A 10,684-nucleotide genomic window follows, 5' to 3' on the forward strand; every position below is an offset into this window, starting at 1 on the left:
GCACGTTGGAAACTCGCACTGAAAGTGCAAGATAATCTACCACCACGTATATATTAAAAAAATAAAAGGTATGGTTGACTTTCCAAACTGAGAGGGAGAATAGATAAGGTGTTAGCTTTTTATTGCTCCTGCAGTTTGAATTTTCCCTGAGGGATGCCTTGGGAAGAGAATCATCACCGCCGTAAACCGGTTAAGCAGGAAGGAAAGCTCCTGACGGAAAAGTTACACCCCCTTCATACTGAAAGCACATAGGTCACCTGAAAATGTCTCTGAGCAGGAAGGCACAGGAGGCTCTATATCCTTCCAAAAAATTGTGTTTCAGGTAAGGAGTTGCAACAGATATTCTTTCTGCTTAGCAAGTGGCCCAGTCATCTCCTCCTGGGATCGCTAAAAGTGAAAATTGAGCCTGCAGAGTGCCATGGTTTTTTACGAAGATTCATGGGCATGGCCACGTGTGGAAAGTGGTTTTGTGTGCTTGCATGGTGCTTGCAATGCTGTGAGACTCTCAAGACTCTTGATTTGTAGTGGATATTTTACAGTATTGGGATTCTCCCTTAAAACCCCTGGTCACAGAACCACACCATTATGTGAAAATACAGCTGTCATTCAGATGGACAAGGAGGGCTTCACAGCTGTGGGTAGAAAAAGCCAAACCCTCCAAAATTAAGTTTGGATTGAGAAACCACAAGGCAAAAAAAAAAAAAACCAACAAAAAACCAAACAAAAAAAACTTGGATGTTTTATAAAAAAATCATGTAAATGTTGCCTCCTTCGTGATTTTTGCAAATTGTTTTATCAATGCACTTGACAAGACTCAGAAGGTGAAATAGTGGCTGGTGAGTAGCCGGATCCTTCCCTGACCTTTGTGTGCTGCTTTGAAAAGGGTGAGGAGCTAGCCCAAAAGCAGAGCCAGGACTAGCAGGAATCACACCATGGAGATCTGCACCATGGCATGCTGAGCCTCCTTTCTCAGGGTCAGTTTTAAATACAAGGCCTTATGAAACACACAAGATGCTTCTGAGCAGACATCACAGCCTGTTCAAGGTTTGATGTTAGGCATTTATGTGCCATCACAAACAGAATTTGTTTGAAATGCAAGGGAAATATTTTAGGAACAGTTGAAACAGTGTAAAAGGTATTTTCTATGTCTTACAGTCTTCCAGACAGCCAAGCTTTTCAAAGGAAGATGGGAATGGAGGGAGATTTCATTATTTTATCTTCGATTTCTTCCTGAAACATTCCAGTTTTCGAGATGGGTTAGAAAAAGAGTGGAAGACCTCATACTTCTTCATTTGATGGCTATATAATTGTCTTTCTTGTTTTCTTTGTTTTATTTACCTGCTGTAGAAATGAAAAACAGAAAAAGTTGTAAATAAGGACAATTTTGTACAAGAAACTTTTGTTATGATTTTTTTAATGGTGTCATTTTTCGCTAAAACACAGTGAACTTAGCATTCATTCTGAGAGAAAGCTACAAAACTGTAATTGCATTTTATCACCATTCAAAGTGGTATGCATCATTCTGGTTATCTGGCCTAGTGTAATTTCATAAATGTGGGTTTTTTCCAACTCAGTTGAAACAAACCAAAGCATGCAACACATGGAATTACTAAGTGGAGTGTTCGAAATAGTAGTTCATCCTCTGGGTTGCAGGTTTTATTTCAGCCTGTTTAAGTTTTCATTTCATTTCTCATTCCACACTGTGGGTGACAGAAGCTTATGTCACCTAGAGTTTGACTTGAGATGAAACAAAAATAAATAGAATTGGGATGAATACCTTCCATTGTAACACAGATTTTCATTGCAAGGTGCTGTTATCTAAACTAATACAGTATCTTGAGAACTGAATGGAAAATATATTTGAGGTGCTAAGCTTTAACAATTTCTGAGCACACTTTTTAGCTCGCTAGCTTTTTTTTTTGCTCAGGAATACGTTTTTTTTTTAAATTGAATTATTTAGTCAGATGCCTCTATTTCTTTCAGGTGATAAATACGCAACTGTGCGCAGTGTGTGGTATTGCTGTTCTGTGTCATTTGTGGGTTTTAGGCTACATCTGTATCAGTAAATGAAACAGGCCAAGGCCTTTAGGGCAAATGGCCTAGAATATACTTTGGCTGTAGAACTAATCTCCCTTCCTAAAAAATTTATCCTCATGCCTGCTGACAGCAGTTCCCAGTCCATGCTGCCCATCTGAACCATAGGAGAACTTAGTACATGCCAAAATCAGATCAGGAAGTTTGCTACTAGCAACATTAATGATGGAGCTGCAGAAGCTCATGCCCTCGCCTGTTAATTTGCTAAAAAAGGCCAGCCTCAGGCTTTGAAGATAAATTTCTTCTCTAAAACAAGAAACAAAAAAAGGCTGACATTTATTTATATATGTAATTTTTTTTCTTTATATATCTTTTGGGGAATATTAATTGGAGGTCCATGTCTTCCGTATTCTTTGACTTAACTTTCTTCATGTGATTACACTAAGATAAGAAGTGGTAGAATATGAAGGAACTGGAGGCACAAAAAAAGAAAATGTGAATGAAACTGACAACAATTAATACAAACTCTTCCTTCCTGCATTGTGTGCTATGCAAGTGTAGAAATTATAGGAAAAAAATTGAGATGTTTTGGAATATTAATCAGAATTAGTATTTAATATTTAGATCAGCTGTTTCAGGCATCCTGCTGCTATTATTTATGAGTCAAGGATAATAATAAAATTAGTAATTTGTTGTTATTATCATAACTATAAAATAATAATATGTCTGGAAATAAGGATCAGACAACAGCTGATCAAGTTCCACATTAAGAAAATATTTCCTCTCTCTGGAGAAAGCTCTAAAACAACAAAAAAAGACCAAAGCAGTGAAGTGCTTTCATTATATAAGTTATTTTGAGGTTTAACCTCCATTCTGTGCTTTGTTTCAGTGGTGTGCAGCTCCAGTTGTGAGCATTGCTCTCTGGACCTGGTGGACCTGGAGCTATAATGAGACTTTCCTGAGGAGCAGAAGGGCTGAAGGCACCCATCAGCCATGGCACACTTTGGGAGGGTGCCCTTCTCACACAGTGGATTCTGTGCTGGACAGCCTGGGCACCAAACATCTCACCCAGTGCGCCCTTCTGGCTCTGATGGAGACATCCCTCTGGGATTTGATCAAATAGTTGATGAAGTCAGCCATGAATTTTTTTTTTATGGTTCATCCCATCCACATCATCATGAACAAATATTTTTCCCAGCAGAACTTTTCAGTCAGAATGTGCCTGACCAGCATCTTTACAACCATCCTCTGGTTGCTCATGGAGAGCTTTACCCTGGAAGCCCAGTCCCTCACTGGCAGCAAGGTACAGTGGCACCAATGGTTGGCTTCAGACCTTCCTTACTGCCTGACTGCAGAGACTTCTCTGTGGTGGATTCCCACCCCTACAGCCACGAGAGAGAACTCCATGGAAGGAATAGTGTAAATTCAGTTTCTAATGCAGAAAGGGGCAACACAAATCTGGAGTTTCAGATAGGCTTTGACAATCTGGATGTTCCAAGTCCTGTTCTCTTAGGCAATTATCCATTTGGACAAAAAGTGACAGAAGAAAGTGGAAATGGGGAAGCTTCTGTAACCAACACTGCCAGAAGATGCAGCACAGGACCTACCCACCCCCAGGGCTCTGGACACAACGGAGAGGTACTTAAATGTTCTTATATTAACAGTGCTTAAGGATTTTTGTTCTTGTTTGTGTCCTTGTGCTTTGTGTATTCACTCACACTGTTGCAACATGGATTAGAAGCACTTAATTGAAAGACCTTATGAAAAATAAAACATTTATGCCTCGGGGGAAGCAAAAGAATTTTATACCAGAAGAGAATCTAGATTATGGTCTAGAATGCTCCAGTAGGCTCATTTTATGGCTCACTGAACCGTAAAACTACCAGAGAAGGATAAGTACAGAAATGTAGAGTAAGTGTTAGAAAGATAACATGACAAATCTTTATGGTCTGATATGAAACCTGAGATTCAAAATAACAATACATTATGTTGAACTCGGTTTGTTTGTTTTTTGTTTTTGTTGAGACTGATTACTGTCTCTCTGTCTAGTCTGGCTGACAAATCCTGATCCTGAGGGATGAAACATATACCCCATCCTACCTTCACCATGTCCTGTGTGCAATTCTGTGTGCATATGTAATTATTTTCTAAAAATAGACACATCTACTCTAACTGGGATCTGGATCCTATGACACACACTCTCTTTTAGCTGTCTATCTGAAGCAAACCCTTTAGCTTCTTTCCTCCTTCATCAGGTGTTCACAGCTCTGTTTGTCATTTTGCCATTTTTAATAACCCTGTCCTATGGGACTCCCATGACTCTCTGTGATGTTATATCTGTCCTCATTTTCTTTCTTTCAAAGTCCTGATATGGAGAAGGGAAAAGAAAATGATAAACCCTTCCTTTCCTCCAGTGCTTGTTAGCAGTGTGAATCATTATAGGAATCCTGAAATAGCCTACAGGATACCTCTGCACCATGAATATTAAAAGACAGTTTAGGTTCACCTTCTGCCTTTAAGTCCCAGTGATCACAGTATCATACAGCAGAGGGGAAGAGACACTTGATTGACTTGTTTCTATGTCTCTGAATAAGGAGAACTATAAAAGTAAACATATGCAGGCCCAGACAGATGGGAAGGCAGCAGGGGGAAATAGAGCTGAGGACAAGAACTCTTAAGACTAATCCTGTACACTGCATTTTAGAATTTCAGTGATAAATACAAAAGAGGAAGGGAAGAATAGGTGGAGAGACAAAACGCTGTTGTTTTTTTTACTCGTGATAGGAAAACTAAAGCATGCTGACATGGTGATGAAAAGAACAAGCTTTCTCAGGAGAAAAGCAGAAAATAGTGGGATACAAATGAGCGGGAGGAGATTAAATGATGGGATGGGAAGAAGAGGTGCTAGAGGAAGCACACACACATTTAAGAACAGGCACAAATGCTTCTGTGATGGAGGAGGAGAGAATTATAGGGGAGGGAAGAGAAGAGCTGAGTGAGTCAAGGGCAGCTACAATCGAACGTGTGGGAGGATTTGATTAAGTCAGGAAAGTATTTGAGCTGTTTAGCTCCAAGAGGAAGAAATGGGAGAGAGGAGTGAATTGATTTGTAGCATAAAATTCACTGTGGTCACAGGAATTCCTTCAGGGAGAAAAAGCCATGTCAGGATAGAAAGAGACCCAAGGCAAGGGGCTGGCAGCTGAACCTTGAGATGATAAAAGAAAATAAGAGTGAAAGGGACTGTTAGAGAGAGGGAGGAGCAAAAAAAGCCTGTACAGCAGTTACTGCTGCTGGGCTGGGAGTTCTGGAAAAGACAAGTGCTGCGGGGTGACAGACTTGATGCTGAGTAAGACAATCAGAAGGGTTGGAAAAGTGGGACACCATGGCAAAAGAATGAGAACAGGTTGGATTTGTGAGGTCCAGAGCAAGTAAACAATGCATCCAAGTAGTAGGAGGGCAGAACCAGCACTTCAGAGTGAAATACAAAGGATGCTGAGACATGGAGATTAGAATTGAGATGGGTCATCGGTAGGCAAGATGAAATATGCACCCTGCTGAAATCATTCTGGTATTCTGATCCATAGCTCTTGGATGCAGTTGTATGGCCCTAGGCTTTATTTAATGTCTTCTAATCAAAATATGTCCAGTGTAATAAAGGAAAGATAAATTTTTTTTCTGGCCTTTTCATTACAGGTCAGATGTTCAAAAATAATAAAGGAAATTATAACATCCCAATGAAAAGAGATGTTATTTTTTTCCATATTAGAAAACTGAAATAAAACCTAAAAGGTATCTGATATACTTAGCTACTCTGTCTATGATATTTGGGATCTAATTTTAGATGCTAATGTTTTCAGAGTGACAAGACTCATATCTTCACCCAAGTCCCATCATCAGACCAAACATTGTGATTTTTTTTTTTGAGTGCTCCAGAAATGAGAAATACACTATTATTGTTCATATTTGGAAGGATGATTTAGGTGACTTGATTAGCATAATGTGAGAAGTCTGTGGATGAGAAAAAATTCCAGTCATCAAGGGATGCATTCAGTTTCCTCATCCCTGTTGTCATTACTTCTCCTGATATGGAGTTCCATCTCATTCACTGCTCTCTTTGACATATTTGTAGTGCATGGAGACTCAAATCCTGTTGAAAAATAATGTGGTCATGTAATTAACATTTTATTAATTAACATTTCACCTTTATATGCAAGAAGAAGAAAGTGAAGTTTCTGGACACGTGGAAAGAAGACATGACCAAAATCAATCTCTCATCCCTGGAGCTGGAGATATTTATCTCATTTACATACCTCTGCCACCAGAAGGACTTTGAGTGACTTAGTATTTTAGAAATAATACCATTAGAAAATGGTGTTTTCCAGACATGTAGACTATTACTGCCTCACAGGATTCTTGTTTGCCATTAGGAATCACACAGAAATGCTGCCAGCAAAGGTACAAAAAAGCAGAGGACTCCTGTGCCACTCCTGTGTCCTGCAGGAGGATCCAGATTGCAGCTTTGGGCTCCTCTTTTCCATCCTTTAGTAATTATCTAATCATAGTCTTCTTCAGGCCATGAGGATTTGAGGATTCATACCCATGTCCTTGTGGCAAATCATGCATTCCAAGTCTTGTCCCTCTTCTTGCTCAGTTCCTCTCTGTCCTTCCTTAGTTTGCAGTTGTGGTTTTGCTCTTTTAATACCTTTAGTCCCATTTAATGTCATGCGCCAGCCTCACCTTTTCTTACCTGTGGGCTAATTTTCTTAGCTTTTCACTCAGTGGCTATTTCTCTTTTTCCATGTACTTTTTCCAGGGCACTCTACCTGCTCTGCTAGGACTGAGCTGCAGGAGAAAAAGGAGCCTTTGTTTCTTTTGTGGGGTTTTTAATGAATAGGTAATTTTTGGAGGCTGTTACCAAATCACTCATAATTTCTAAATAGTGAACATCCTCCAGAAGTTCTTATTACTGTCTGATGAGATGGATTGAGAAGTAGGTGCCTAACCAAAATGGAAACAATGAACCAGTGGAGGTCTTATGTTTTCACTGGATTTTGAAGGACCTTTCTCAGCAATTCTTAGAACCAGAGAGTGAAGGACTGCAGATTCAGATTGCTAAATTTTATTTTATCTTATTTACACCTTCAGGATTATCCATTGGCTTTTTTTCCTACCAGGCAATTTCAATTTTCCTCTCTATGGATGATGCCCCCTTCGTATCTTTAAATTTCATGTGCACTCTCCTAATTCTTTGTGTGGTATTGTGGATAATGAAAACACTACATCCCATCAGTTTGGGGTCTCACTATATCCTCATAAGATTTCTGACTTTTGAGCTTTCAGTTCTGCTGCTGTGATTTCCCCACCAGCCAGCTCCCAGCAGATCTCTCATCTTTTATAATCATCCCATCTTTTAAATTATAACTCAAATTTTCTACCCTGTATCTTCTAATGCATATTGCAATTTCTTACTCAAAACAAAAAAATAAGGTTTGTGTATTAGTTATTTCTTTAATAAATACCACACTTTCATATAAATAACTATTCCGATTATAAAATAAACCTTTTGTCTCTGTTTCCTCTTCTCTTTTTGAAGGTATTTAAAAGCTCTTATGCAGTTAAATGCTCTTATACAGTTAAGCCTTGTAGTGTCTCTACCTACAAGAGTAGAAAGGCTTGCAGATGAAATAGTATTAAGTTCTTTCCTGGAGATGATATTCTGGCTGAAGAGTACTTCAGGCAAACAGCCAAAGGGATGCTTGACCCAAAGCAGTGGCTCAGACCTCTGCTCTCCAAGTTCACAGAAAGTATGGGGGGATTTTTCTTATCTGTCTTAGGGGCTTACCTGATGGCTTTATGGAGTTTGAGGGGATGCTAAGCTTCCTGGCAGGGCAGAAAGAGAGAAAATAAGGATTAAGACACTGAAGCACAAGCTTCAGTTTGTCCTCCTCCCTTTAGTAACTGAAATATCTGCATTTGGAGTTATCTGTGCCTTGATACCAGGTGAATCCTGTAAGCTTGGTCTGAAATTCCTCATGTTCTGCATGGAGGGGAAAAACAGTTCTTATACAGGGCAGATGATGCTTTGTGACTTCTGAAAGCATTTAGAGTGCAGTCAAAATGGGGTCATTTGTGTTAATTTGGAACTCCATCAAGTCAGGGGAGAGGTTGATAGGCTCTCATGGAACAAAATTCAAGATTAGCCTTATGGTTTTTCTACTCATACCTAAATAACTCGGCTCTGTTTCTTCTGGGGTCTTGATGTTTTTTTCTAGGCTGCACCTTGGTCTATCCAGCTGATCCAAGCAGATCAAGGAAGTAATGAAAACACAGTTGGTTTCTGCAATGCAGTGGAGAAGTAAGTAATGAAAAGACTTTTTTCAGCCAACTATCACATTTCACTTACGTTAATGGGATTGGTTATCCCTGTGTTTTGGGGTGACTGGGATGGAGGTAATTATTGCCTCACAGGGCTGGGCTGTGTATTGGCAGCTAGAAAGGTGTGATAGCACACCAGTGTCTTGGCTACTTCTGAGCACTGTTCATTATTATGGCATTTTTTCTGAAGCCTTTCTTCCTGAAAAGAGGCTGGAAATTGCCTGCTGATTGGAAGTTGAGAATGTTTTGTCTTCCCTTAATTATATATGTGTTCTTTGCCTTTGCCTTTTGTGAAACTGCCTTTATCTTGACCCAGTAGAGGGGTTTTTTTCCCATTTTTTCTCCCCCTGTCCCTCTGCTGAAGAGGTAGGGAGTGGTAGAGCAGCTTGGTGGGCACCTGGCATCCACCAAAGGTCAGCCAGCCACACCCTGCAGTCCTGAACAATGCTGCAATTCCAGTATCTACTTATATAAGGAAAACTTGTAATTTTGGTTTAAACATTAAAAACCGCAAAGGAACATTAATTCAAAAATATTCACTCTTCTGTCTGCTTTATTTGTGATAAGTATATTTAACTCTTTACTGTTGATGGCTTATAGTGTGTGAAACTTCCCATCCTTTTTCTGTCATTGTTTTGGACAATATTAGCGCTTGTGTGACTCTGAGCAGGAAAATAAGAGCTGGAGGAACTGATTGAGACCAGAATTGCTACATTCTGTCATGATGAAAAGTGAGACTTAGCAAGTGACAAAACCTACTTTAATTATATTTTACCATTACACTTAATAGCCTGACTTAATGGTATAGAACATTTTTTACTTTCTTAATCTTCTGCAGAAAAATGAATTGTGTTGAAATCCAAGCACACAAAAATTTACAAGTATCTAGACCATCTGTGCAGATTGATTTTTCTTTTGTAGATATTCACTGATCACAGTGTCAAGTTGTTAGCACAAATGCACACTTTTCCCCCCTGGAGAGTAGCTGGAAAATGGAATCCTGATTTTCTTATTAGACTTTAATGAATTGATTTTATTCAAGGTCAGCCAAGGCTGCTTCTCTTAAAAGAAAAAAACCCAAACCAACCCAACCAAAAACCCCAGTTTGATGTTGCGATGAAATGAAGAGGAGTATATTATATATTCAAATGAGGTGGTCAGCTTCAAAACATACTCAGTCACATGTCTCCGTTTCCTTTACCACAGTTCATCAGCCTGAAGCTAACCCGGTTCTACCATGAGGTGCATGAAAGCACATTCCACATGACTGCTTTCCTGCCAGCTATTCAGATCTTTTTCATGTCTAAACATTCTAATTATAGGAAAAACTTTATATTGATTTTTGAATAGTTGAGTTTATTTACTGGGCTGAAAAGATAAATACAAAATTCTTGTTTTGTGTGTGTCACAAGCAAATCCTCTTAAAAGGAAAATAAGAACAGCTTTTGTTTTTCTTCTATTAAATAAGTAGAGAAACTTTTTAAGGACAAAATGTCACTACAATTAAAAGACCAAAAAATATCATAAATTTTCAAATAACTTACATATTCAGTCTGGCCAAATGAGCATCCTCCCAGTGCCCAGTGAATCACAGGTGCTGGCAGAGGCAGGATGTATAATTCAGACTGTGTCATGAATTCTTGCAGCTCCAGCTTGTAGCTCAGCTAGAAACCCACTGTGTTTTTCTCTAGGTGATAGTGGCACAGGTAGCAGTCTGTAATTGAAGCATTTGGTTGTACAGGACTGTAATTCCTGTCTTCCAGAGCCCTTTCTCAGGTGACTTGTAGGACTGTGAGCAGAGCTGTAGTGAGCAGTCATCCCTGGGTGGCTTCAGAACACATCCTAAAGCCACTTTCAGACCAAACTGGCAGTCTCAGGGTCCAGTGCTGCAAAATGCAGAGTTCCTCCACTTCTCAGTGTCTTCAAGGATGTGCTTTGCACTGCAGAGAAACACATCATGTTATTAAATGCTGTGTAACAGCAAATCCCTGTAAATGTCAGTACTTTCTGCACACGCTGAGTTGTGGCAGCACAGAAAGCAAGTAGCACAAGATTTTATCTGTGTAATGTTTGTATAACACTTCAGTTCTGCTTTGGAAGACCCAAAGTTTCAAAGTTTTGCAGTGTTTTGCCCACCTGCTCAGGCCAGAAGCCGTTTAATCATATGAGAATAGTAGATGGCCATAAATGAACAACACTCTTGGAAACTGAATGGGTTTTTATCTGAAAAGCAAATTTGTGTTCCCACATTTTGCTAAAATATTAACAGTGTGTG

At 39.3% G+C, this 10,684-nt stretch overlaps 1 protein-coding gene across 1 annotated transcript in view; it reads left to right on the forward strand.

Moving 5' to 3' along the window:
* Positions 1-3,027: 3,027 nt before the first annotated feature.
* PIK3C2G (phosphatidylinositol-4-phosphate 3-kinase catalytic subunit type 2 gamma) overlaps positions 3,028-10,684 on the forward strand; it is a 191,272-nt gene continuing 183,615 nt past the window's right edge. Inside the window, exons 1-2 of the mRNA XM_014308778.2 lie at positions 3,028-3,672; positions 8,307-8,389. Coding sequence (XP_014164253.1) covers positions 3,028-3,672; positions 8,307-8,389 — 728 coding nt within the window. The remainder of the gene's footprint in view (positions 3,673-8,306; positions 8,390-10,684) is intronic.

The sequence above is a fragment of the Geospiza fortis genome, unplaced genomic scaffold, assembly GCF_000277835.1.
Source record: "Geospiza fortis unplaced genomic scaffold, GeoFor_1.0 scaffold13, whole genome shotgun sequence".
NCBI lineage: Eukaryota > Metazoa > Chordata > Aves > Passeriformes > Thraupidae > Geospiza > Geospiza fortis.